This window comes from Dipodomys spectabilis, unplaced genomic scaffold (genome assembly GCF_019054845.1).
Source record: "Dipodomys spectabilis isolate Male_0828 unplaced genomic scaffold, ASM1905484v1 ptg000416l, whole genome shotgun sequence".
NCBI lineage: Eukaryota > Metazoa > Chordata > Mammalia > Rodentia > Heteromyidae > Dipodomys > Dipodomys spectabilis.
Window position 1 is genome coordinate 1,346,382 of NW_024871093.1, and position 27,730 is coordinate 1,374,111.

Below are 27,730 nucleotides of genomic sequence, written 5' to 3' on the forward strand. Positions count from 1 at the left end.
AGATAAAGAAACTGAGGCTGAGAGGAAGGTATGTATCACGGTGGTGCAGGAGAGTCAGTTTGCCAGTTTGCCATCCCAGAGGCCTTTGCTCCCCAGTGGTGAGGATGCAGAGAGCTTGTCATCTTGAGAGGGAGTTGGGGAAGTTTGCCAGTTGGGAGTTTGGCGACTCGGCTTTGAACAGGAAGAGGTTTTATTTCTGCCTGTCTCTTGCCTTGAAACATTTCACTGCATGGCCATGAGCCTGTTTTCTTTTTCCCCCTTCAGTCTGTCCTTCCCCATGGCACTAGCAAAGAGCTACCTACAGGGGAGTCCACCATCACCCACATGAGTAGAGTGGCGACCTAAGCAGGAGGCATCTGTGGCCTGGTCCCGGCATCTTGGAGACAGCAAGGGGGTGCCCATGCCCCATCAGCCCTCCCTCCACCCCCAGCCAGGCGCCCCAGGAGTCCCTTGGCAGCCAAGGGACTAAAGGCAGGCTTTGTGCATGGGCAGGGGGAAGCCCGGGAAGACATCCAAGGGGCCGCCCCCAGCCCCAGGAATGTGGCAAGACCAAGACCCTGGAATCGGGGTGCCCAGTGGCTGTGCAGAGTGACTTTGGTTCATCATAGCCTCCCCTCCCCAACCCACCAACCCTCCTCATCCCTGATGCTGCTGCTTTGTCCCTTCAAGGCCCCTCCCAGCTTCAATCCCTGATGGTTTTGAACCACGCACCTCAACCCTGTGGCTCCGGAGTTGGAGCCAGCACCGTCATTGTCACCGGGATTGCTGGCGCAGGACAACCTCCCGGGGACCTGGCTGTCTTTGGGAAAACAGACACCATGGCATCAGCCTAGCCCCTCTCTACCAGCTCTAGGAGCCTCAGTTTCCCCCCTCTAAAATTCAGTGCCTGGCCTGTCAATCTATCCTCAAAATGAGGTGCGCACCTGGTAGGTGTCGTGTCTTTGGGCCCCATGGAGGCCCCTGGGCCAGGTACGTCATGGCAGTCAAGAGACAAGAAGGAAGCAGAGCATCTGCGTTTAGTGGGTCTATGGCACAAGTGGCAGAGCACTTTTCCTTGAGTGGAAAAACTAAGCAAGAGCACCAGGGCCTGAGTTCAAGCCCCGGTACTGGCATAGAGCAACAGCACAATGCTGGCATAGAATCATCCTGTTCTCCCCATGTGCAGGTGAGCACAGTGAGGTCAGAGGGGTCAGAGCCTGGTCCAAGGTCACGGCGGGGCGGGGGTGGGGGACAGTAAGAAGACAGCCGGGGCGGGACTGGAGCTGGGCCTCAGTATGGGGTTCTGGCTCTCCTCACCCCACCCCCACCCGCCTGTCTCTGTTCGTTCCTCTCCTTTTCATAACGGCCCTTGGCCCCAGGCCCGCTTGGCTGCCTCCTGCAATTAGCCCCTATCACTGTTCCGGATCGCAGCCCTGGGCCCTGTGGAGACAAAGTCCCCTGGGCCCCTCTCAGCAGGGAGTGGAGGGTGGGGGGGGTAATCAGAAGGGGGTGGCCAGTGCCAGGCTGAGCTGGTCTGGCCTGTTTTCTCCCCTCCCAGGGCCCTCTGGGGGCCCTGGAAGTACTGAGTGGGCAGAGTGGCAGGCCCAGGAGAGATGCTGTCTCCTCCTCCCTCCCCCCCTCCCCCAGCCTCACCTGGCTTTCAGAGATCACACTGTTGACCACACCCCAGGGAAGGAAGCCCCCAGGATCCATGGGATGGAGGCAGGGTGTCCAGTGTCCCCTCTATTTCTGGGACCCTTTCTGTCTTGTTCCTCCTGCCTAGAGTCATTGTTCTTCATTCAGTCATTCAGCAAACATCACCAAGTGCCTTCCAGCTGATTTCAGGATGGGGGGGTGGGGGGGAGTTGGGGGGAGGTCCTTGCACTCAGGGCCTGGGCGCTGTCCCTTAGCTTTTCCACTCAAGGCTGACACTCTGCTTCTTGAGCCACAGCTCCACTTCTGGCTTGTTGGTGGTACATTGGAGTCTCATGGACTTTCCTGCCCAGACTGGCTTTGAACCACGATCCTCAAATCTCACCCTCCTGAGGAGCTAGGATTACAGGTGTGAGCCACTAGTGCCTAGCCAGGGTGATTTTAATGAAAGAGAGAGAGAAAAAAAAGTTTTCTCTAGCTCCCTCTGGTTTTAAAAAAAAGACAGCTTGGACGTTTGCAGACAGGCATCTGTTCCCTAGCTTAACTGGGTCCTGGGCATCACATGGAAGGGGTGGTCTGCGCACCTGTGTGCATGTATGCAGGAGGGCAGTTATCACAGCCCCGCTGGGCCTGCCTCTGCAGTCGGTGCACGTGAAGTACGTGTGCATGTGAGCACACGGATGTGAGCACACACAGAGATGGCAGCCGCAGCCTGTATCCATGGGGGACAGCGTGTGTGAGAATGGATGTGAGCATGGGTGGGCTTTTCTGTAGTGACGCTGTGGCATGCCTGTCCTGCGTGCATGAGTCTTTGTGCCACTGTGCGTGTGCACACAGCACAGATGTGTTCATGCACAGCGGATGTGTTTCCATGTGGGCACACGCACTGCTGTGCTCCGGCGTGTGTGCTCAGCCCTGTAGGCCTGCGTGCACATGTGTGCACATGCGTGCACATGTGTGTGTGTGTACCTCACCCTGGCATGAAGCATTTATTCTACCCCTCCTGTATCTCATCCAGAGGTCCTGCTTCCCAGTGCCCTGGTTGTTCCTTCCTCTGGAACCCTCAGCCAGCCTGGGCTGTGGGGAGCTTGAACACCAAGTTGTTTGCATTTCTTTCCCACCTCCAGACAAAACTCCAAGGGCTCAGAAGCACGGCTTTATGGACTTGAAGCTCTATGGAGTGGGAGCTTTCTTCTTTTTTGGATAGTACTGGGGTTTGAACTCAGAGCCTTATTACACTTGCTAGGCACGTGCTCTACCTCTGAGCCATACCTCTAGTCCCTGTTTTTGCTGGGTTAATTCGAGATAGGGTCTTGCTCTTTTGTCCAAGCTGCATCACCATCTGGTGATCCTCCTACTTTCTGCCTTCTGGTAGTAGCTGGGATGGTAGGTGTATGCCACCGTGCCAGCGTCTTTTTCTTTTGGAGATAGGGTCTCACTCTCTCCCAGTGTGGTCTCAAGCTTCTGGGCTCAAGCGATCCTTCTGCCTCAGCCTCCCTGGTCGTTGGGACTACAGGTGCATACCACTGCACCTGGCTAGGAAATGTCATCAAATGACATGATTAACACAAAACACAAAACACAAATGGACATGATTATTTCCAAAGCAGGGTCTCACTTTATGCTCGGGCCAGCCTGGGCTGCGATCCTCCTGTTTGGATGACGGTGTGCACTCAGCCATTGCTCTGCCCCGTTGCTGAGATGAAGGCCCATGCACGTCACATATTGAGCACTTACTGTATGCTGAAAATATACACATGGGTCTCAGATGGTGAGCCAGAAAGGCTCCTGCACCTTGTTTTAGATGGGAAACTGAGGCTCTGGGACAATTGTTTGATATAAACTGAACTGGTGCATGAAAGAGTCATATTCGAACCAGGAATGGAGGTGGCCCAGCCTGGCCTTAGATTCTATCCAGAGGCCTCAGCTCCTATGTCCTCCTTGGGCTTGTGAGCCCCGGCCTATGGCTCTGTAAGGTCCCAGCCTGGGAACCTGCTGACCTTGGGCTCAAGACCACAAGGGGGGATGCCTGCCGGGGTGGGGGGCCCAGGCTGAGGAAGGTCACCTGACACCAGGCCTCCTTCTGCAGCCCCAGCAAAGAGCCCTGAGCTCATGACCCCCGGACAGGGCTGAGGGCTGCTGAACACCTGGAATGTTGCAGCCACCATGGAGGCACCCGCCCCCACTTCAGTCCAGCGCCCCATTGTCCCACCCCTACCGGCTCACAGGAAAGAAAGCCCTGGACTGGGAGCAGCGTCATGGGATCCTGGGGAAGTCCCACTAGGATCCAACCACAGGAGGAAGAGAAGGGGGAGGGAGCTGACAGAAGGGACAATTCCACATGGCCCATGAAGCTGCAGGAGTGTATGGCTGTGCCCAGGGCGCAGGTGTCAGGTGCTTCCCAAGATAGCACTGGAATGCAGCAACACTGGGAGCTGCCTAAATAGCCAGACGGAGAGTCAGGCCCTGTATCAGAGCCTAAGGTCTGTGGGCATGCAACCCAGGGATGGCTGTCATGTCTGCATAAGGAGGAACAGAATGGGTGTATGTCTGTTAAAATAGAGCCCGAACCGGACAGCTCATAGCTGTAAATCCTAGCTACTCAGAAGACTGAGATTTAAGGATTAGAGTTCAAAAGCCATCCCCAACAGGAAAGTTTATGAGGATCTTATCATCAATAAATGACTCACCAAAAGCCTGAAGTAGAGCTGTGGCTCAAGCGGTACAGTGCTGGTCTTGAGCAAAAGAGCTCAATGACATTGCCTTGGCCCTGAGCTCAAGCCCCAAGACTGGCACAGAAAATTAAAAAAAAAAAAAAATAGAGCCAGAGAACCGTTCCTGCTTCTGTGTATGTATATAAGTAGTCGTGCATAAAATCGGGGTGGGGTGGGGGTGGGGAGATTGTACTTTCAGGACGGGGATGGTGGATCACATCTGTAATCCCAGCTATTTGAGAGGCAGAGATAGGAGGATCCCCATCTGAAGCTAACCTGGGCAAAAGCGTGAGACCCTATCTGATAGCAAATTAAAAACAGAAGGGCTAGGGACACAGCTTAAGTGGCAGAGCACCTGCCTAGCAAGCAGGAGGCCTTGAGTTCAACGTTGATCAAACTGCTCTCTGTAGCTCAAAGAAGGCTGTCTATCTGCTCCATCCAGCTCAGCCTCTGGAGCTGCTATTTGTCACACTCACTGCATGCTGGGCGCTACACCCAGGCCTTTAACATCTGTTCGTTTTCTTCCTCCCTCACTTCCCTCACACTCTTGTGTGAGGCCTGACCAGGGCCCCAGGGTGGGTGGCCAGTCATAGCTATAACCACTCCCTCTGACCCCAAGGGTCTCTGGGAGCCTCCAGTATGAGCACACCCTTGAGTTGTAGGCAGGACAGCTCAGACCCCACTGGAACCCAAAGGACTCAGAGCTCAGGAGTCTCTGTCCAGAGGCTTGAGGCTCTTGGAGAGGGCACAGGCCTCCTCACCCGCCCTCCTGGAGTCTTGGGCACCTGACACCTCACATTCTACTCTTTGGGTCTTTTTTCAGGAACTGGTGCTCCTACGTAGTGACCCGTACTGTCTCATGCCACGTGCAAAATGGCACCTACCTTCAGCGAGTGCTGCAGAACTGCCCCTGGCCCATGAGCTGCCCGGGGAGCAGGTAAGTGGTGGAGAGACAGTGCCCCGCACGGGCAAAGGCCTGGAGATGGGAGGGCGTGCGGGAGAAGGCCGAGACCCCAGGGTGGTCAGTGCAGAGGGAACGTTGTGTGGTGAGGGATCACCCCATCCTTGTGCTCCTCCTCTGCTGGGGACAGATATGCCCGGCCTGCTGGGCCTTCCTGTCCACCTCTCCTTGGCTGTGGAGGTGCAATGGGAGTTGACAGATGTGGGAGTTCTTCCAAGAATCCAGAAAGACCCTGAGGGGAGTGGGAGGTGGCCCAGGAGGCTGGCCTTGGCCCCAGGGGTGTCCAGAGCAGTGGACAGGGCGGTGGAAAACCCCATCTGAACCCAGCCACCTGGACGTTTTTGCAGCTACAGAACCGTGGTGCGGCCCACATACAAAGTGACGTACAAGACAGTGACTGCCAGGGAATGGCGGTGCTGCCCTGGGCATTCAGGGGTGACCTGCGAGGAAGGTAAGACAGCCCAGCCCTGTCTGGGGCCCTGTGCAAGGGTCCAAGTATGTCCCACACATGCTCAGGGACACTGGATTGCTTCTGAGTCCAGAACACTGCACACACACCATTCGCATGGCAGCCCAGGGCATACAGCGGCCAACATGGTGTGGCTCAGACACAGGTGTCTGCCATTTCCCTTACGGTGACCCCTTACTCCCCAAAGAGACCCTCAGGAGACTCTCAGGGCCCCTGGGAGAATTTCTTACGTGTTGTGTTGTTCATGCTTAAAGCCACACCATCCCATGGTCTTTCTTCCAGCTTGGTGTATAAGTTAACTTCCAGTCACTGTAACAAGTTACCTGAAATAATCCACTAGTAAGGCAAGAAGGTTTGCTTTGTAAGAGCTTCTAGTCTGTGATTGGCTGGCCTATGATAGTGGCTTTGGGCCTGGAGTGAACCTCAGGGCCAGGAGGCAAGAAAGGGGAGGGGAGGGGAGGGAAGGGGAGGGAAGGGGAGGGAAGGGGAGGGGAGGGGAGGGGAGGGGAGGGGAGGGGAGGGAAGGGAAGGGAAGGGAAGGATCAAGGGCTCCCAGTCCCCTTTGAAAACAAGCCCTGGCTCCTGGGCCAGAGACTTAAGGACTCCCAGTAGGCCCTGTCTCTTAAAGGCTTCATTAATAATACTGGCTTGAGGGCCAGTTTTTCTTTCTTTCTTTTTTTTTAAATTGAGATTAGGTGATTATATAATTTTCACATATTTCACAGAAAAATACTTAGTAAAAGTCACAAACACATTTTAACCTTCACAAGGCAAATTGTCATTATCGTGGTCTATAACGTTTGTGAATTCTATGAGCTTTGACAATATAATTATTTCTTCCACATCAGGTGATATTTACATTTCTTTTGCTTAGTGTAAGCTGATCCCTCTTTCCTTCTCATTCCTCCCCTCCCGTCGCTATCTTTGGGTTGCTTAGTTCATTTTCATCTGCGTCCAGTGCAGCAGATGGGTCCCCTGTTGTATATTTTCCCCTTTCCCACTGATTCTGTGTCTGCCTCCTAGCTTCCCTCTGTTGTCACATATATACCTTATATGTGGTCAAGAACATGGAGTCATTTAGCAGTGATACACAAAATGAGTGGAAGTCCTCTGTTTCCCTAGTCCTGTTTGTCGTATCTCCTTGCGTTTTGGCTTTAGCATCCACATATCAGAGAGACCATGTGCCGTTTGTCTCTTTGCTTTTGGCTTACCTCGCTCAAAATGATGTGCTCTAGTTCCATCTAGTTCCCTGCAAATGGAGGGCCAGTTTTTCACTGTGTGCGCTGTTTGGGGAACACTCAACATGCAAACTCCTGCACCCATCTGGATGTTTCTGCATGACATGGGAACACACACCCCAGGGTGTAGGGCCTTTTCCCCTCAATTTCAGTGAGGACCCTGAGGCTCAGGAAGGTGGTAATGCACAGATCCTCTGCGGCAGAGTCAGGATTCGAACCCTGTCTGTCTGGATCCCCTTCCTTGGGGCCACAGATGTGGAAGTGTCCCAGGCAAAGGGATCCTTCCAGCCATCCACCATGTCCATGTGCAGCTTACATTCTGCCCTGAAGGGCCTGCTCCTTGCTGGCCCTGTCCATCTGTTATGAGTGATATATCTTGGTTCCAACAGTGGGGATGGGTGACAACACACCTCAAGACTCAGGAGGTATGGAGTTAATGGAAGAAATGCTTGAGTTTGCACTTGCTAGCCAAGTATTTTACCACTTGAGCTACACATCCAGCCCTTTTGGCTTTACTGCTTTTCCAATAGGATCCCATTGGGGCTGGGAAGGTGGCTCAGTGGTAGAGCGCTTGCCTTTCATGCCTGAGGCCCTGGGTTCGATTCCTCAGCACCACATAAGCAAAAAGAAAAAAGCCAGAAGTGGCGCTGTGGCTCAAGAGGTAGAGTGCTAGCCTTGAACTGAAGAGCTGAGGGACAGCGCCCAGGCCCAGAGTTCAGGCCCCAGGACCGGACCAAAAGCAAAAACAAATAAGATCCCATACTTTTTGATCAGCTGGACTGAGATTTTCCTATTTATACCTCTTGAGTAGTGAGGATGGCAGTTGTACCCCTACAGGCTCAACTTACTGGTTGAAACGGGGTCTTGCTTACTTTTTGCCCAAGCTGAACTGAAATTATCTCCCAAGTGGGATTACAGGTGTCAGCCACCACCCTCAGCCTTGAGATTTATATCAGCCTGGTCCATCAGAGTGGAGTGACTGAGGCCCAGAGGCAGAGTCCAGAATTCAGAGTCAAGCAATGAGATGGGGCAGAATTCACCAAGAAGCAAGGACAGAAGGTGGGGGGTTCGGGTGTGAGTTGGGATTACCCAGTGGAGCTGGGGAGGGAGTCAGTGGCCCAAGGGAGGAGACAGCCCCCCATGAGGGAGGCCAGGAGCCCAGCACAGCGCCCTCTTCCTCCTGTTGAAAAGGAGCCCCATAGAGGAAATGAGAGCAAATCCCATGCTCAGGCCCTCAAGCTGGCCAGACAAGCAAAGGCCACTGTCCCTGGCTACTCTCCCGAGGGCAGACCTTCCAGGCAGGTGAGAGCAGAGGTCCCGTGGGGAAGCCCTTGAATCTCTCCACAGGAGGTACACGTCCAGGGCTCAGCCAAGAGCTGGGGCTTCTGCCCATGGGGAAGCACGGAGTCAGGCCAAGCCCGATGTCTCAGCCCCCTCTAGGCCTGGAGACGGGTTATCCAGGCTCCCGGAGGCCTGGGCAGTGCCTCCATCTAGCAGCTGTGCGGCCTCGGGCCCCAGACTTCCCCCTGACCCCCATATTGTATAAGTCATTATGCAAAGAATCCAGGGTTGGGGGACAGCAGTGCAGGCCGGGGTTCCCTACCCCAAGCCCCAGTGTCTTCTGCTATGAAATGAGTCGGTGGTAGAATCCACTCCCCTGCAATGTTGTTGAGCTGTGAGGGGTGCAGGAGTCCATGGTGGGGGGAGGTCCTGCAGGATGACCCCCCCCAAGACAGGAAGGCCCCTCCCCATCCACCCACAGGGGGGAGAGGATGTCCAGGCCTCAATATTCTGAAATGCTGCCCTGCTGGGGTTGGTGGGGGGCCAGGGGGAGTGGCGGGGTGCAGGGACATGGCTGGCCCCTCTTCCCCCAGCAGCCGGCTGCCCTTGCGGCCTGCTCAATGCTGACCCCGGAGCCCCAGAGCTGTGTCACCAGAGCAACCAGGGGTGAGCCACGGACAAAGCCAAAGGTCTGGCATGTCAGAACCCAGCCCTGCTCCAGCTGCTCAGCGCCGTGTGACTCTGAGCAACTTCACATCTCTGAGTGCTGTCTTTAGTTGATGGTCACTGAGGATTGAGAAGCTGGCAGCCCTGCCCGGTGCCAGCGGCTCACACCTATCATCCCAGCTACTCAGGAGGCTGAGGTCAGAGGATCGTGGTTCAAAGCCAGCCCCGGCAGGAGAGTCCATGAGCCTCTTATCCCCAATGAACTACCTGAAAACCAGAAGTGGCACTGTGGGTCAGAGTGGTTGAGTGCTAGGCCTTGAACAAAAGAGCTCAGGGACAGCGCCTAGGCCCTGAGTTCAAGCCCCACATCCGACAAAAAGAAAAGAAAACAAGTGGGCAGAGCAGCTGTTTCACAAATGTCTGCCTCTCTCTTCTTCCCCACCCTGTGCTGGGAGCAAGGAAAGACTTTGTCGCTCTTGGCTTTAGTTCTCTCCTCTGAAGACTGGGTGTTTACCCTGGGATAATGAGTGAGGATGAGCTAGAATAGACCCCATGTTACACATGGGGAAACTAAGGCTCCAAGACTGGCCCAGGGTCACTCAGCACAAGAGAGCCAGGATGAAGATGCGGCCAGCTGGGGTTGGAGGCTGAAGCACCCACCTGGCCGCCGGCTTATGGAAACAGTGGTGCTCACTAGAAACAATGGATGAGAAAGAGCCAAAGCCAGGATGTACCGAGTGGGTGGGGTAGGCCAGGGGCGGGGCCTGGTGGGCACCTTGCCAGGGCCACAGCAGGAAGGCAGGCAGAACCTAACAATCTTCCCTGGGCTTGCCTGGGTCTGATCCCTCACCCCAAATGGCCCAAGCAGGAAGGTTCTGCTATGACTACCCCTAAGCCCCTTCCCTGCCTCTGGGGCTCTCTGTAGACAGATCTCTTACCTCATCCATTGTCTAAATTATATATAAAGGGGGAGGGGCGGACTCAGAGAGGGCACAGGGCTTGTGCAAAGTCACACAGCACTCAAGCATGTGGTCAGGTTCTCCCCAGAGTTCTGACCTGAGGTCTGGAGCACAGCCAGACTGGGCCCTGCCTGCAGTGACAATGACAAGCGAAGCTGCCGGGGCCCTCTGAGCACAGAGTTCGAAAGCAGGAGAGACACAGGGGAGGGGAAAGCCCAGCTAGGCCAGGCGAGGAGCTGCCTCTAGCCTGGGGGGGGGGGGGGTCTTTGCACTCTCCTGCAGTGCTGCCTGAGATGTCACCGGGAGTGTGTTCAGATAGTGTTGGGTGCCCCAAGGCTGGTGGAAGCCAGCACCCCCAGGTGGAAAGAGAGCAAGGCTAGGGGCTCTCTGTCCTCTGGGCCCCCCTGGAACCCGGCTGCCCCGCCTCCCCTCTTGTCTTGTCTTGCATACCTGTCTGTGTCCCATCGGGCCACACAGCACAAAAGCCTCAGAGTGATTGCCCCCTTCCTGGGCCCTGGGCCTCCCAGGCCTGGGGGCTGGGCACCCCCGAGTGCATCTGGAGCCAGGTGCAGGCAGAGCCAGGCCTGTGCATGGCTTTATAGGTTCAGATCCCGAGGCCTAGACACGGTGCCAGTCGGTCTGCTTCCACCTCCCCACCCCCACCTGCTCCTCCTCCTACTGGGAGGCTCCCCACTGTCCCTCCACACCCCACCTTCCCCTCCATCCTTCACCTTCTCCTCTGCCCACCCTGGCCTTCTGCCCACCCTGGCAGTGGCTGTCCCCTCTGCCCACGACCTTCCCAGTACTCCCCCTTGGCTAAGCTGGCCCCAACCTGCCCTTACTACTTGCAGCTTGTGTGCCTGGCACAGGCCTGGCAAGATGTGGGTGTGTAAGAATCGGATGGAAATTTCTCCCACCCCCAAGAAAGGCCCAGGCCAGATATAGGCCAGCCTTCCTACCCAGAGGCCTCCTGGCCAGGTTGGGAGGTTCTGGAGCTCCCAGCCTCAGCTCTGACCCTGGCCTGCCCGGCTCAGGCCACCAGCTGGCCATCTACAAATATTTACATTTCCTGGTCACTTCCCACGGGAGGGACGGGGACCTGGCCCAGCTGTGCAGCCTGTCCCCCTGGGGCCTGAGATCTCTGAGCAGCCAAAGCCTTGGGGTGGTAGCTGTGATGAGGAGGCCCTGCTTCCGGGGTGAAGCTCAGGGATCCCCAACATTCTTGCACCTCCATTCTTGGTTTGGGGAAGTCTTGCTATATGGCCTCTCTCCTTAGGCCTGGGTTCTCAGCTGCTGTGGGCTGTCAGGGTCACGAGAAGGGACACACATGGGGTACTGGGTACAAGAAAGGGGGCTGCTTTTGCCCCTTGCCAGGAGGAGGAGCAAGGTAGGGAGTGGGGAGGGGGGACTTTGGTACTGGTGGGTGCCTTGTCCTAACTGGGAAGGCTTCCTGGAATCAGTGGCCTGGGAGCCACAGATGTAGGAACTGGGGACAGAATGGTACACATGAACACTGAGGTGGTAGGTGACCTCCCAGATGGTGGGAATGAAGTTGGGGCTGGGGCCCTGGGACTCACATGCAGATACAATGATAGGTTGGATTTGACTTCAGGAAGGACCAGGCTTTGGCGAGCCCACTGGGGCTGTGGCAGTGTCCCTGGACAAAAACCAGTTTCAGAAGGGAGGTGACACTTCCTGGTTTGTGTGCCAGTGCTAGGACTTGAACTCAGGGCCTGCGTACTGTTCCTGAGGGTTTTTTTTTTGTTTGTTTGTTTGTTTTGGGGGCTGGGAAGGTGGCTCAGTGGTAGAGCGCTTGCCTTGCATGCATGAGGCCCTGGGTTCGATTCCTCAGCACCACATAAGAAAAAAAAAAGCTGAAAGTGGCGCTGTGGCTCAAGTGGTAGAGCGCTAGCCTTGAGCTGAAGAGCTGAGGAACAGCGCCCAGGCCCAGAGTTCAGGCCCCACAACCGGACCCAAAAAAAAGAGTCTCATGGGCTTTCCTGACCAGGCTGGCTTTGAACCATGATCCTCAGATCTCAGCCTCCTGAGTAGCTAGGATTACAGGCGTGAGCCACCAGCGCCCGGCTTCCCTGAGGTTTTTACCCCCTCAATACTAGCGCTTTTATCACTTGAGCTGTGGTGCCATTTCTGGTTGTTTTGTTATGTTGTGTTGTGTTGTGTTTTGTTTGTTTGTGCTGGTCGTGGGGCTTGAACTCAGGGTCTAGATGCTGCCTCTTAGCTTCTTCACTCAAGGCTGGTGTTCTACCACTTGAGCCACAGGTCTACTTTTTGCTTTGTGGGGGGGATGCATGGGCATGCGCCAGTCCTGGGGCTTGAACTCAGGATCTGGGTGCTGCCCCTAATATCTTTCTTCCTCAAGGCTAGTGCTCTAACACTTGAGCCACAGCTCCACTTCTGGCATTTTGATGGAAAACTGAAGATAAGAGTCTCATAGACTTGGGGCTGGGAAGGTGGCTCAGTGGTAGAGCGCTTGCCTTGCATGCCTGAGGACCTGGGTTCGATTCCTCAGCACCACATAAGCAAAAAGAAAAAAGCCGGAAGTGGCGCTGTGGCTCAAGTGGTAGAGCGCTAGCCTTGAGCTGAAGAGCTGAGAGATAGCGCCCAGGCCCAGAGTTCAGGCCCCACGACTGGACCCCCCCAAAAAAAAGAGTCTCACAGACTTGGGCTGGGAAGGTGGCTCAGTGGTAGAGTGCTTGCCTGCATGAGGCCCTAGGTTTGATTCCTCAGCACCACATAAGCAGAAAAAGCTGGAAGTGGCGCTGTAGCTCAAGTGGTAGAGCGCTAGCTTTGAGCTGAAATGCCGAGGCCCAGAGTTCACGCCCCATGACTGACCAAAACAAAACAAAACAAAAAAAAGTCTCACAGACTTTTCTGCCTGGGCTGGCTTCAAACCACAACTCTCAGATCTCAGCCTCCTAAGTAGCTAGGATTACAGGTGTGAGCCACCTGTGCCGGGCTCAGTTTCCTAATTCTTTAAAGTTCTTTCCTTTTGCTTCCCTTTTTTCCTTTGCTTCTTTCTTCTCCTTTCTTCTCTTTTCACATGTGTGGTGGGGGGGAGGGTGGACACTGGGATTTGAACTCAGGGTTTTATGCTTGCCAGAGCACTGTACCACTTGAAATACATACATACAAACCCAGTCCTTTTTGTTTTTCTTAGTTTTTCAATACTGTCTTGCTTTTGCCCAGGCTGGACTGGACTGTGAATCTCCTGCTTGCACTTTCTAGGTAGCTAGGATGACAGGTACTCACCACCACACCTACCTTTTTATTGGTTGACATGGGGGTGGAGTGTTTCTGGTGGGCTTTTTGCTTGGTCTGGCCTTGAGTAGCAATCCTCTAGATTCTACCTCCTAGATAGTTGGGATTACAGGCATGAGTCCCTAGCACCTAACCCTAAGCATTCTTTTCTGTTCTGGCTGTGTTTCTGTTCATTCTTCTAGTTCTTCATGATTCCTGGAAAAATGTCTAGAAACAAATTAGTTGGAAAAGCAATTCAAGCCAGGAATCCATTGATGAATAACTCAGGACTACTCTTTTTTTTTTAGTTTGTCTTTTCTTTTTTGGTACTGAGGATCAACCCAGGGCATTGCACTTGCTAAGCAAGTGCATTACCACTGAGCTACATCCCAGCCCTTAGGAATACCATTGACTGGCATTAGGACATCTGTGTTCATTGTTGGGGCACTTGGAGTCTGATGTATGCACTATTTGGCCTCTCTGTGTGTGTGTGTGTGTGGCAGAGACAGACAGACAGACAGAGACAGATACAGAGGGGGGGGGGGAAGAGAGGAGAAAGGGAACGAGAGAGGGATGCTGGGGCTCAAACCCAGGGCCTGTTGCATGCTGGGTAAGCAGTGTGTCACTCAGCTGCATCCCAGCTCCAGTTGCACATTTTCTTTTTTTTTTTCTTTCCTTTTTGTCAGTCTTGGGGCTTGAACTCAGGACCTGAGCACTGTCCCTGACCATTTATGCTCATGGCTAGTGCTGTAACATTTTGAGCCATAGCCCCACTTCCTGTTTTCAGATGACTTATTGGAGATAAGATTCTCATGGCAGGAAGTGGTACTGCGGTTCAGACGGCAGAGCACTTACCTTGAGCTGAAGAGCTCAGGGACAGCATCCTGGCCCAGAGTTCAAGTCCCACGACCAAAAAAAAAAAAATTCTCATGGCAGCTGGACACTGGTGGCTCCTGCCTGTAATCCTAGCTACTCAGGAGGCTGAGATCTGAGGATCATGGTTGAAAGCCAACCTGGGCAGGAAAGTCCATGAGACTCTTATCTCCAATTAACCAAAAGAAAACTGGAAGTGGCACTGTGGCTGAAGTGGTAGAGTCCTTGACTTGAGCTGAAGAGCACAGGGACAATACCCAGGCCCAGAGTTCAAGCCCCACCACGACCAACAACAACAGAAAGAAAGAAAGAGAAAGAAAGAAAGAGAAAGGAAGGAAGGAAGGAAGGAAGGAAGAAAGAAAGAAAGAAAGAAAGAAAGAAAGAAAGAAAGAAAGAAAGAAAGAAAGAAAGAAAGAAAGAAAGGAAGAAAGGAAGAAAGAAAGAAAGAGTCACATGGACTTTCCTTCCCAGGATGGCTTGGAACTGTGCCAGATCTCAGCCTCCTAAGTAGCTGAGATTACAGGTGTGAGCCACTGGCGCCCACCTCTGTATGCATTTTCTTTAGGGTGCCTGCTTGAAATTTATTTCCAGCCAATGATTTACATGTTCACCAACCAAAGTTTTGTTGAGGCCCTTGAGGCCCTACTGGACACTTTTTTTGATCAGGTACAACGTGGGACTATGTTCTAGCCTGGGGAAGACAGGTGGCAGTCAGCTGAGAAACTGGTCCAGTTATTCCATGTCTGAGGGTAGAAAATGCTATGGAAAAAGAAGAAAATATTAGAATAGGAGAATCAGAGTTACATCACACAGAAGCCAGGTGCTGCTGGCTCACACCTGTAATCCTAGCTACTCAGGAAGCTGAGATCTGAGGATCACAGTTCAAAGCCACGCCCGGGTAGGAAAGTCTGTGAGACTCTTATCTCCAATTAACCAGCAAAAATCCAGAAGTGGTGCTATGGCTCAGGTGGTAGAGCACCAGCCTTGAGTGAAAAGTCTCAAGACATGGGCTAGGAATGTGGTTTAGTAGTAGAGGGCTTGCCTAACATGCATGAAGCCCTAGGTTCAATGCTTCAGTACCACATAAACAGAAGAAGCTGGAAGTGGCACTGTGGCTCAAGTGGTAGAGTGCTAACCTTGAGCAAAAAGAAACTCAGACAGTGCCCAGGACCTGAGTTCAAGCCCCCAATACCATATCACATGCACATGCACACACACACACACACACACACACACACACACACACACACACACACGAACAAAGGATAATTAAAAACAAATAGATCTCTATACAGCACATGACTATAATGATGTGCATATGTAGGAAGATGAGGGGGAAGGAGAGAAGGAAAAAGAGGGAGGGTGAATAACTCAAATACCTGTGACTGCATGTGCCTAAGGAACCTCAGTAAAAGCTGCTGATCAGTAGGGGATGCTGGAGGTGGGGAGGAGAAAAAACTAAGCAAAGACAGAGGGCCCTGAGTTCAAGCCCTACACAAAAGACTTCACAGCCCAGAGGGCTGGGGGCATGGCTCAAGTGCTAGAGTACTTGCCTGGCATGAACAAGGCTTCAGTACTGAGAGTTCTCTACCCTGTGGGATTGTACTCAGCTCTTTAAAGCTCCAGCATACATGGTTCATGGTGACATCTCCCTTGCCAGAATACCCCTGTTCCTGTCCTGAGTGGCAAGTTGCAGCCCCCTGGGGCCGCTAGGCATGCTCGGCCTGGGGCTTGTGTGCTAGGGAGACAGCTGTGCCTGAGCGAAAGGCTTGTGGTGGGACCTGGCGCAGGGCCGGCAGCCTCCCTGCTGGGGGTTGGCCAGTGGGACCCGTCTGGTTTGAGTTCCAGGCGCCTCTCACTCCATGTCTCAACCCACAGCCCAAGTCCAAGCTGCCAGGCCTGCGCCTTATTTGGGTCTTGTCTCCCCCTCCCTGCACCCCCCAAGACAACATTTGTGGCCTTAAAAGGCAGGCCTGGGGAAGGGGGGAAGAGGGGAGCAGTTGCCACTGCTGGCTTGAGAACCCCTCCAGCTGGAGTCCCCACTCCTGGCTTGGCTGCTCTGGTCCTTTCTCCAGCTGTATGGAAAACCAGGCTTTCTAAGCCAGACCAGCCAGGGCACAGCGCCCCTTGCCAGGGCACGCAGGGGTGGGCTCCTGGAACAGAGGCCGGCCTCCTGCCTTTCATTTAAAACCAGTTGGTTCTACTCTAGTCTCCTCTTGCCAAGTCGGGCAGGGAGAGTTTACGTGGTAGGGTCATGGGCTCCTTTATTGAGCACCTACTATGAAGCCAGCCCTGTGTGCACATAGTAACTCCTTTGCACACATCGCCGTTTTCAGGCCTTCAGCCTGGGAGGGACAGAGGCCTTATTTAGGGAAACAGGCAGTTCCAGTGAGGATGGCACCCTGGTCATCAACCAATAGGGCCAGAGCCTGTCTGGTGACACTCCGCTGTTAACTTGCCTCTCTGGCTGGAATTAGTGGGCAAGCCCCAGCCTCATCCACACCCCCACCCCCTTGCCAGCTCCTATAGCCAACCAGCCAGGTGTTCTGTCTTATTTCAGCTCAGCCCTGGTCCCGTGTGACCCAGATTTTGCCCTACATCCTATGCCGTTCCCCTTCACCAAGAAGAGAAGAGTGTTTATTTCTGAGGCCACATGGCAGGCAGGGCTGTCTGACCAGGCAGAGAGGACCCCAGTCAGCAGAGACCTTACCCTCCCCTCCCCTCGTCTCCCTGTTGCAGGTTCCTCGGGCTTTGTGGAGCCCGTGTGGCCGGGCAGCACCATGCGGCGGATGGCCCTTCGGCCTATGTCCTTCTCAGGTGGGTTCTGGGGGAGCTTCTTGGGGGATCCTGGGCCAAGGAAGACCTGGAAGAGAACCAAATTTTAGGGTGTCTATTATTCTAAAGCCATCAGGTCCTGCCAGGATCTTAGTAGGATCCCACCGTTACACAGAACCTTAGGCTGGAAAGAGTTCCAAAGGGGAGAGGAAGGTCTCCAGAGAGGCCTCTGACCTGGACAAGGTGCCCTGAAGGCCAGGACTCCTGGATTCCTGCAGATATTAAGTCTAAACCCCATCCCCCACGCCTGTTTTCCCTTATAAGTGATGCGTTTTCTAGTCTTCTGCAGTGTGTGAGGGCGGAGCCAGGCATCATCAGCTCATTCAAACCTTGCAGCCACACCCCACACCTCCCTGAGAGACCTCTTTGACCCATGTCCTGTCCTGCCTGGAGGGGGCAGCACTAGCCCAGGAAGACCAGCTTGTAAAGGCTCACAAATGGCCTAAGCTACTGGGAATGACTTTGGTGGTAGCCAGAGAAACTTGACAGTGAGCTGGCAAGAGGGTGGCACCTCCCAGGCCAGCCCCCCGTCCAGTCTGTGGTGTGTTGGTCTCTAAAACCTCCAAGCCCACACCTCAGCCCCACATCATCCTGCTGAAACAATGGGATTTCTAGCAATGGCTTCTGGGAAAGGAAGTCCTTTTGGACACCCCGCTGCCAGAATTCGGGCCCGTGTGGTGCTCTGTCCTTCAGTGGTTCTATAGCCTGTCCCTCATGCTGAGCTTCCTTTTGGGCTGGGGTCACCAGGGGTCTGCCTCCTCCCTGCACCCCTGTCCTGGGGGCTGCGGACTCAGAGGGGGGGATCCCGGGGCCCCTGGCCCACAGCCAACAGCCTCCTCCTCTCTGCAGGTTGCCTCAACTGTAGCAAAGTATCCGAGCTGACAGAGCGGCTGAAGGCCCTGGAGGCCAAGGTGGGTAGGCAGCTCCCCCTGCCCTCCCCCTTCCCACACCCCTGTACTTGTCTCTCTTCCCTAGACCACAGTGCAGATGTGAGTTTGTATCCTGGAGTGGGGATCATCACAACTAGGGCAGTAGAAGGGATGGAGCTGTGAGTCCCGGGCAGGCAGGCTCCTGACTCTGCTTGGTCCCCATCCAGCCATTCATACTGTCCTCCAGTGCCCTCCCAGGAAGTGGGCTTTTCCTCCAGGAAGTCTTGAAGCTCCCTCCTGTGGCTCTTCCCAACCAGATAAGCACAATCTCCCTAGCTCACTGTAGACCCTTCCTTGCTCGGTCACCTCCTTCCTTAATCCCAACCCCCATAATACCATTGTCCAGTTTAGGAAGCAAAAGTCTATTGTACATCTCATATATATATATTTTTTCTTTTGTTAGTATTGGGAGTTGAATTCATGATCTTGCACTTGTTAGGCAGGGGTTCTACCACCTGAATCACGCTGTCAATCCTCTTCACTTTTACTTTGTTTAAGGGGGAATAGAGTTTTGTGTCTTTGTCCCAGCTAACCTTGGACTGATATCCTTCTATCTCTACCTCTTGAGTAGCTGGAATTATAGATGCAAGCCACTCCACCTAGCCTTTTAAAAGAATTAAGTGGTGGCTCATGCTTGTGAGCTACTCAAGATGCCAAGATCTGAGGATTGAGGTTCAAAGCCAGCCCAGGCAGAAAAGTCTGGGAGACTCTTATCTCCAATTAACCACCAAAAGACAGAAGTGGAGCTGTGTTTCAAGTACTAGAGCACTAGCCTTGATCAAAAAAAGCCCACAAACAGCACCCAGGCTCTGAGTTCAATCCCTAGGACCAACCCCCACACATACACACATCCCAAAATAAGAGAATCTTTTGGTGGTGGTGGTGGTGGTGGTGGTGGTGGTGGTGGTGGTGGTCTGGGATTTTAACTCTGGGCCTGCGTGCTGTCCCTGAGCTCTTCAACTCAAGGCCAGAATTCATTGTACCACTTAAGCCACTGTGTTACTTCCAGTTTTCTGGAGGTTAATTGAAGATAAGACTCTCTCTGACTTTCCTTGCCTAGGCAGGCTTTGAATCGTGATCCTCAGATCTCAGCATCCTGAGTAGCTAGGATTACAGGCGTGAGCCACCTGTGTTCGGAGATAAGATTCTTATCTCCAATTAACCACCAGAAAACAAAGTGGCTGTGGCTCAAAGTGGTAGCATGCTAGCCTTGAGCAAAAGAGCTCAGGGACATGGCCCAGGCCCCGAGTTTAAGTCCCATGACCACCACCACCACCACCAACAACAACAACAAAGATTCTAAATGTAGAAACAAGAAAACTAAGAATGTGGGGAATTTGCCAGAAAACTAACTGCAGCAGCCAGTTGTGAATGGGCCACTGCCCTGCTTTCCTTTTTGAGATGAAATCTTGCTCTGTTACCCAGGCTAGTAACTCCTGGACTTAAGAAATCCTCCTTGGAAGTGGTGCTATGGCTTAAGCAATAGAGTGCTTGCCTTGAGCTGAAGAGCTAAGGGACAGCATCCAAGCCCAGAGTTTAAGCCCCCCCCACCTCCAAAAAAAAATTGTGGAGGCCAGGGGGCTGGGAAGGTGGCTCAGTGGTAGAGCGCTTGCCTTGCATGCCTGAGGCCCTGGGTTCGATTCCTCAGCACCACATAAGCAAAAAGAAAAAAGCCGGAAGTGGCGCTGTGGCTCAAGTGGTAGAGCGCTAGCCTTGAGCTGGAGCTGAGGGACAGCGCCCAGGCCCAGAGTTCAGGCCCTACGACCGGACCTCCTCCCAAAAAAAAAAAAAGAAATCCTCCTGCCTCTGCCTCCCAAGTAGCAGGGCTGGCAGGTGTACACTCTCACCTTTGGTTTGGTGGTACCGGGGTTTGAACTCAGAGCCTTGTGCTTGCTCAGCTGGTACTGTAGTGCTTGAGCCACATCCCCGGCCTGGCTTTTTGCTGGTTAATTGGAGATGGAATCTCACAGCCTTTCCTGCCTGCATTGCCTTTGAACTTCAGTCCTCTTCTTTTTCCTCCACAGGTGGCTGTGCTGTCAGTCACAGAGCAGGCGGTGTCCCCAAGCCCAGTTACCCCTGAGAACCCTGCTCCACTCTGGGGTTCCCCAGCTGCTCAGGGAAGCCCGGGAGATGAAGGCCTCCGGGGTGAGTGGCTGATCTGGGGGATGCATCCCCAAGTGGGAAGACACTGGCGCATGTCTATCCCCCTGGGGAGCCGGGGATCTGCAGGGAACCCTAGAGTCCTGGGAGGCCAGCAGCAGCAGCCCCTACCCAGAGGACAACTGAGGGAGGGGAATCGGGGTGGCTCCCTCTCTCCCAGACCCAGCAAGGATCCTGACTCCTGCCTAATCCCCACCCCCAGGCCTGCTAGGAGCCAGAGAGAGTTTGAGGGCCCCACTGCTCCCTCGAGATGGTAGGTACTGGCTGAGGGGCTAGGGGCAGGGGGTCAAAGGTAAGTCCAAAGCCGTCAAGCTCATGTTCTGTACATCCCCTGCAGATCAAGCTGGAACTCAGGGGCTGCCTGGGCCCATTGGCCCCAAGGGAGACACTGGCAGCCAGGGCCCAATGGGAATGAGGGGCCCACCAGGTGAGTGCCCGCAATGCCATCTCCCAAACACTTGAGCCCTCTCCTCTCTGTTCAGCATCCTTCTAGGGGGTGCCCTTCAGACCTGTCCCCTCCTTGGGAACCTACATGCACTAAGCTTAGGGTGGGGTCAACCCAGATCCTGCTTTCCCGGAGCACCTAGACCACTTGGAGAAACACCAGGGCCCCCCACCCTGTGACCATGCTTCCAAGAAGAAACATTGAAACCTCAGAGGTTGAGAGAAGAAAGCATGGGCTAGGACGGATAGGATGAAGGACAGGAGGATGTGTGGGCCATGTCCACCCCTTCCTAGTCCAAAGATGCGGAACCTTCGCCTATACCGGCTGCCCCCCGGCTGCCTTGTCCTGACCCCTCGAGGCCTCCCAGCTTCTCCCTTCCCTATGTCCCCCCGCCCCTGTGATCTCCACTGCAGGTCCACAGGGCCCCCCTGGAAGCCCTGGCCAGGTGGGAGCTACTGGCACCCCTGGAGAGATGGGACCTCCAGGCCCCCCAGGGCCTCCTGGTCCCCCAGGACCCCCAGCACCTATTGGACCACCCCTCAGCCGGATCTCCCAGCATGGTGAGTTCCCCTGGGGTCCCAGCAGGGTGAAACAGGGGTGGATAAGGTTGGTGTAAATATCACCGTGGCATCAGGTACCATCTATCGGGGCCTGCTGTGTGCCAGGCTTGCCCGTGGTAGGCCTCATGGCACCCAGCTGTCTGGCAGGTGCTGTCATTCTCTGTTCACAGAGGAGGGCGGCTGCAGCCAGGGAGGGGAGGTCGCATGCTCTGATCACACAGACGGGGACGAGGTAAGGGGGACTACTTCAGAGCCAGATGCTCAGAACCTGCTGGCATCGGGCCCTCCCCAGGCCTTGGAACCCTCAGAGTGCCAGGAAGCTCAAGGCCTGATGGCAGGAAGCCAGCGCAGAGCATCCAAGGCCACAGCCCTGGCCCCCGTACTTGGAGAGGCTCCAGCCCCACTCGCTGACCCCGACGTGCATCCCCAACCCCTCTCTCTGGCAGTCCCAGTGGCACCTTCATGGGCTGCCCAGAGTCAGAGTGTGGAAGGCCAGGTCCCTCCCTTCTGTGCTGTGACTGTGGTGCATGCTGGGACACGATGTGTTCATTCATTCTCCGTTCCCCCAATCACTGAATCCCACGGATCCCTCTTCCTGCCCAAGTCCTGGTGACAGTACAGGCAATCAAGGAAGTCATCCGTCTAGATGTCACCAACTAGACTACAATGGGATTGGAAACCAAAGCTTTCTTGCTGTCTGGTCCCGCATGCTCCACACTCTCCGAGCAACAGGCTGTCCTGTAGGGCAGTCAGAGCTGACATAGCACAGGAGACAAGTAACTCCACTCACCACCTTTCCTCACCCAGGGGACCCATTACTGTCCAACACCTTCATAGAAACCAGCAGCCACTGGCCCCAGGGATCAACTGGGCCCCCAGGTCCCCCGGGGCCCCCAGGACCTATGGGTAAGTTGAGTCTAGGCCCGAGGGTAAGAGATGGAGTTGGTTGTTGAGGGGAAAGTGCTGAAGGTGTCCTGTCTTATTCCAGGCCCCCCTGGACCTCCCGGCCCCACAGGGGTCCCTGGGAGTCCTGGACATGTGGTAAGTGATTCTCCCAAGTGTTCTCACCCCTGTGCGAATCCGTTCAGCCATCTGTCCATCCATCCCTGAATTCACTCATTCACCGAGTTCTCACTGAGCATTTGAAATGCAAAGTGCGCTCCATAAATCTTCTCATTCAGTTCTTGTAAAGAGAAGCAAGCATTGTTACTGCCCAGGGCCAAGAAAAGTGGAGGTTGTCAGGACTATGGCCAGCACATGGCTTGGAGTGTGGACTCTGTGACTCTGGGGCCCCTGTCACTTCACGCTGAGCTGTGCGAGCTGCCCACTGTGTGCTAAGAATCTGCATGTGGCGAGGCCCACACCAGGCTGGGGCTCCCTCTCTGATACCACTGCCCCAACCCCCCTGCCTACTCCACCACAAGACTGAGGCCCTGTCTTGTTCCTCAGGGACCTCCAGGCCCTACCGGACCCAAAGGTGTCCCTGGGCACCCTGGAGAGAAGGGCGAGAAAGTAAGTACCCACGTGGCCTCAAGTGGGAGATTCTGGGGGGTCCTGGGGCCCCAGGTCAGAAGTCGTGACAGCTAATGGCATTCTTCTACCCTGTACTATACAGGGACTGCGTGGGGAACCTGGGCCCCAAGGCTTTATGGGGCAGCAGGTAAGTAATGCTGTCCATCCTGTACCTACCCCTGCAAGGGGCTCCCCACCCCCACCCAGGAACCAGAGTCCCTGACCCTCTTGTCTGATCCAAGACAACTCTGTGTCTTTTTAGGAACAGATTCCTCCCTCTTTCTGTCTGGCTGCCCATGGCTCTATTCCATTTCTTTTTCTCAGACTTTCCCTCAAGCCTTTGTCTCCTTGAAACCCTTTCCCTCTGAATGTATATTTGTCCATTTCTCCCTTTAATTCAGCCCATTTTTGCTTTATGTATTTTGAATCTTTGTTATTAGATATATTCACGTTTAAGGTTTTAGTATCACCTTAGTCTTTTTTAACATTTTAATTTTTTTATGATTTTTTTTTTTTTTTGGATCCGGTCGTGGGCCTGAACTCTGGGCCTGGCGCTGTCCCTCAGCTCTTCAGCTCAAGGCTAGCGCTCTACTACTTGAGCCACAGCGCCACTTCTGGCTTTTTTTTTTCTTTCTGCTTATGTGGTGCTGAGGAATCGAACCCAGGGCCTCATGCATGAAAAGCAAGCACTGTACCACTGAGCTACCTTTCCAGTCCTTTTTATGATTTCTTTTTGGCAGTACTAGTGTTTGAATTTGGAGCCTTGCTAGGCAGGAACTGTACCATTTGAACCACTTCTCAGAAGTGGCGCTTGTGGCGCAAGTGGTAGAGCGCTAGCCTTGAGCTGAAGAGCGCAGGGACAGCTCCCAAGCCTAGAGTTCAAGCCCCATGACTGACCAAAGAAAAAAAAAAAAGAACCACTTCTCCACTCCTGATGTTACTTTTATCTCTAACTAATGTTTCCTTCTTAAATTATACTTTATTTGCTATGAAAGTAGTCACAGCACTATTCTAATGCTTGGTGTTTACACATACTATATCCTTTTGTTTTTAATTATCTTTTTTCCTTCAGCCTGGCTTTGCTTTATATTTTTTGTGCATTCTTGTAAACAACATATAATTTGAGTCTTGCTTTTTTCCACTAGTGTGACCATTTGCACATAAGGATGTGCACAATTATTAATATGGTTCTGTGTGTGTGTGTGTGTGTGTGTGTGTGTGTGTGTGTGTGTGTGTGTGTGTGTGTGTGTGTGCTGGTCCTGAGGCTTGAACTCATGGTCTGGGTGCATTTTTTCCTCAAGGCTGACACTGCCAACTTAACCCACAGCTCTAATTCTGGCTTTTTTGGTAGTTAATTGGAAGTAAGGAGTCTCATGGCTGGCTTGGCTCCATGATCCTCAGATCTCAGCCACCTGAGTAGCTAGGATTATAGATGTGAACCACTGGCCCCCAGCTCATCTTGTTCTTTTGGAATCTTGGTTTTAGGTTTTATCAGAGAAAGTCCATTGTTTTGGGTGAAAACTCTCTAGCCCTGGGCTATAGTTTTCATTCCTAAGGCAAAGCATTTCAGACTTTTCAGTAGAGACCTGTAAGAGTTCGAAACTGCCTCCTGTCCGGTGGGGATGGCCATCCGGAATTAGAATCCACCCCTTTTTGGGTGTGCTGCTTTCCAGGATTGTCCCTCAGTTTCCCCCTTCTGGAAGGTCTCATCTCCAACCTCTGACTCCTCTGACTAGTAACTGAAACTTTCTGCTTTGATGTGGGATTTTGCCAGGCAGCACCTTCTCAATGAAAACTACACACACTCCTGGGTAGAATATTCTCCAGTTCTGCCTGCTCTTCCCCTCCTTCTTTCTTTCCTTCCTTCTTTCTTTCCTTCCCCACCCCCCACTTCTTTCTTTCTTTTTTTTTTTTTGGTTGGTCATGGAACCTGAACTCTGGGCTTGGGCGCTATCCCAAGCTATCCCCTTGAGCTCTTCAGCTCGAGGCTAGCGCTCTACCACTTGAGCCACAGCACCACTTCCGGCTTTTTCTGCTTATGTGGTGCTGAGGAATCTAACCCAGGGCCTCATGCATGCAAGGCAAGTGCTCTACCACTGAGCCACCTTCCCAGCCCCCCTACCCCACCCCCCCACACTTTATTTTGCTTTCAACCATTTCTTGTTTTGTTTTGCTTTGCTTTTGTTGTTGTTGTTGTTGTTGTGAGGTTTGAACTCTGGGCCTGGTTGCTGTCCCTGAGCTCTTCAGCTTGAGCCACAGAGTCTCATGGACTTTCCTCCCTGGGCGGGGCTGGTTTTGATCCACGATCCTCAAATCTCAGCCTCCTTAGTAGCTAGGATTACAGGCATGAGCCTCTGGCACTGCCCAGCTGTTTTGCTATGCTTTTTATGCAATGTTAGTACTATACAAGCTTTCTCTCTCGCTCTCTCTCGCTCTCTCTCTCTCTCTCTCTCTCTCTCTCTCTCTCTCTCTCTCCCTCCCCTCTCTCTCCCTCTCTCCCTCTCCCTCTCTCCCTCTCCCTCTCTCTCTCTACCTCGTTGCAGAGCTGGGAATGAAACCCAGGATCTCATGCATGATAGGCAAGTGCTCTGACATTGAGCTATGGTCCCATAGCTCTCTAAGACTACTGTTGCTCTAAGACTTTCTTCTCTTTCTTCCCTCCTTATTCCCCATCCTTCTTCTTCCCTCCCTTCTTCCTCTATTAAAAAAAAAATTGTTATTGTAAAGGTGATGTACAAAGGAGTTACAGTTACATGTCAAGGAAAGAGTACATTTCTTTTTGAACAGTGTCACCTCTTTCCTTCTTTTTTTCTTTTCTTTTCTTTTTTTGTTTAAATCCATTGTGAGGCTTGACCTCAGGACCGCTGTCCCTGAGCTCTTTTGCTCAAGGCTAGCACTTTATCACTTTGAGCCACAGCACCACTTCCAGTTTTCTGGTGATTAATTGGAGGCTAGAGTCTCATGGGCTTTCCTGCCCAGGTTGGCTTTGAACCCTGATCCTCAGATCTCAACCTCCTGAGTTCCTAGGGTTATAGTTGTGAGCCACCAGTGCCCAGCTCTTCCCTTATTTGCTCCCAGTTTTTCTCTCCTAGCTCCCTCACCCCACAAGTTGTATAGTTCATTTTCAACGTAGTGTCTAGGGAGCATCACTGCTGAATTAGTTCACCTTTGTCTCACCATTTCTGTGTTTTCCCTTACCCTCCCCAAAACATAAACTTACATACAAAGAAAGAGGTACAGAAATAAAAAACAGCCACAAAGGAGAAGGAAAAAAAAGAAGTAAAATAAATATAAAACCTCTTGTTTCCATTTCTTCCAGTTCTTTTTTAATAAATCCTTCTTCTCTTTCTTCTCCTTTCCTTCATTTCTCCTCCTCTCCCTCCTCTTTATTTCCCATTTTTTAAATTTAATATGCAAAACTTCAAATGGTTGTATAAGTGCCAGGCACCAGAGGCTCATACCTGTGATCTTAGCTACTCAGGAGGCTGAGATCTGAGCCAGGCTGGGCAAGGAAGTCCTTGAGACTCTTGGCTCCTATTAACCACCAAAAAGCTGGAAGCAGCTGTGGCTTAAATGGTTGAATGCCAGTCTTGAGCAAAAAAGCTAAGGGACAGAGCCAGGCCCTGAGTGCAAGCCCGAGTACTGAGGCAAAACAACAACAACAACAACAAATGTTTTCTGCCAGTCCTCTGCTCGCACTCAGGGCCTGGGCGCTGTCCCTGATCTGCTTTTGCTCAAGGCTCGCACTCCACCACTTGAGCCACAGCACCACTTCCGGCCTTTTCTGTGTATCTGGTACTGAGGAATTAAACCCAGGGCTTCATGTATGAAGCACTTTACCGCTAAGCCACATTCCCAACCCCCCCCCCCCAATTTTTTTTTTCTATCAGTTATGGGGCTTGAGCTCTGGGCCTGGGCACTGTCCCTGAGCTCTTCAGCTCAAGGCTAGTAGTGCTCTAGCATTTGAGCCACAGCACCACTTCTGGTTTTCTGATGGCTAATTGGAGATAAGAATCTCTAGGGAGCTGGACACCAGTGGCTCACACCTGTCACACCTGTAATCCTAGCTGCTCAGGAGGAGACTGAGATCTGAGGATCACAGTTCAGAGCCAGCCTAGTGCAGGAACATTTGTGAGACTCTTATCTCCAATTATCCACCAGAAAACTGGAAGTGGAGCTGTGGCTCAAGTGGTAGAGTGCTAACCTTGAGCAGGAGAGCTCAGGGACTGCTCCCAAGCCCAGAGTTCAAGCCTCACAACTGATTAAAAAAAAAAAAAAAAGCCAGGTGCCAGCTCATGCCTATAATCCTAGGTACTCAGGAGGCTGAGATCTGAGGGTTATGGTTCAAAGCCAGCCTGGGCAGGAAATCCAGGAGGGTCTTATCTCCAAATAACCACCAGAAAACCGGAAGTGGCACTGTGACTTACGTGGTAGAGCGCTCGCCTTGAGCTGAAGAGCTGAGGGACAGCGCCCAGGACCAAAGTTCAAGCCCCACAACCAACAAAAGAAGTCTTTCAGAGACTTTTCTACCTGGGCTGGCTTGGAACTGATCCTCAGATCAGTTCTTGAATAGCTAGGGTTACAGGTATGAGCCACCAGTGCCAGCCATAGGGGGGAAAAAATTTAAAGGCTGTACAAGGAGCTGCTTCTTAGTTACCCTTTTTATCATTCTTCTATTCTCCCCTCCCCCATGTGTGGTGTGTGTGTGTGTGTGTGTGTGTGTGTGTGTGTGTGTGTGTGTGTGTGTGTGTGTGTGTGTGGTGCATGCTTACTTCTGTCTCTGGCTCCTCCTTGCAGGGAGATCCTGGCCCCAAGGGAGAGCCTGGTGAGAAGAGCCACTGGGTAAGCGCTGAGCCAGCCCTGACTCCCCCTGCCTGCTCCCACTAAAAGTGCCCAGGAGAGAATTCCTCACCTCCTGGGCGTGGGGGTGCCCCTCCACATCCCTAGCCTGGTCCCCCCACCCCTCACAGCCCCACCCCATCCTGTGGCTCCATGGTGGGGGGCAAAGCCAGCACTGTTAGCAAACAGACCCCAAGCTCTGGGTCTCTTCCCTTGTTCTGTCCCCGCCTTCCCTTGGGGCCTCCCCAGGGCAGGGGGAGGGTTGGGTGCCCCAAACAAGACTGCATTTCCCACTCCCTCCTGTGTTCATAGACCCCTCCAGGAACAGGTAGCTCTTTTCTGCTCCCCTAATCGGGGGAGAAAGAAAGCGCAGAAAGACAGTATCCATATAAGGCGGCA

The 27,730-nt window shown here is 53.2% G+C and overlaps 1 protein-coding gene across 4 annotated transcripts in view; it reads left to right on the plus strand.

Moving 5' to 3' along the window:
* Emid1 (EMI domain containing 1) overlaps nucleotides 1–27,730 on the plus strand; it is a 39,127-nt gene that overhangs the window by 1,728 nt on the left and 9,669 nt on the right. For all 4 annotated transcript variants that reach the window (XM_042667645.1, XM_042667646.1, XM_042667648.1 and 1 more), the window contains exons 2-14: nucleotides 5,170–5,283; nucleotides 5,655–5,758; nucleotides 16,791–16,868; nucleotides 17,736–17,797; nucleotides 19,840–19,960; nucleotides 20,178–20,228; nucleotides 20,313–20,402; nucleotides 20,834–20,980; nucleotides 21,788–21,886; nucleotides 21,969–22,021; nucleotides 22,430–22,492; nucleotides 22,596–22,640; nucleotides 27,290–27,334. In XM_042667645.1, the coding sequence (XP_042523579.1) occupies nucleotides 5,170–5,283; nucleotides 5,655–5,758; nucleotides 16,791–16,868; nucleotides 17,736–17,797; nucleotides 19,840–19,960; nucleotides 20,178–20,228; nucleotides 20,313–20,402; nucleotides 20,834–20,980; nucleotides 21,788–21,886; nucleotides 21,969–22,021; nucleotides 22,430–22,492; nucleotides 22,596–22,640; nucleotides 27,290–27,334 (1,072 nt within the window). The remainder of the gene's footprint in view (nucleotides 1–5,169; nucleotides 5,284–5,654; nucleotides 5,759–16,790; nucleotides 16,869–17,735; nucleotides 17,798–19,839; nucleotides 19,961–20,177; nucleotides 20,229–20,312; nucleotides 20,403–20,833; nucleotides 20,981–21,787; nucleotides 21,887–21,968; nucleotides 22,022–22,429; nucleotides 22,493–22,595; nucleotides 22,641–27,289; nucleotides 27,335–27,730) is intronic.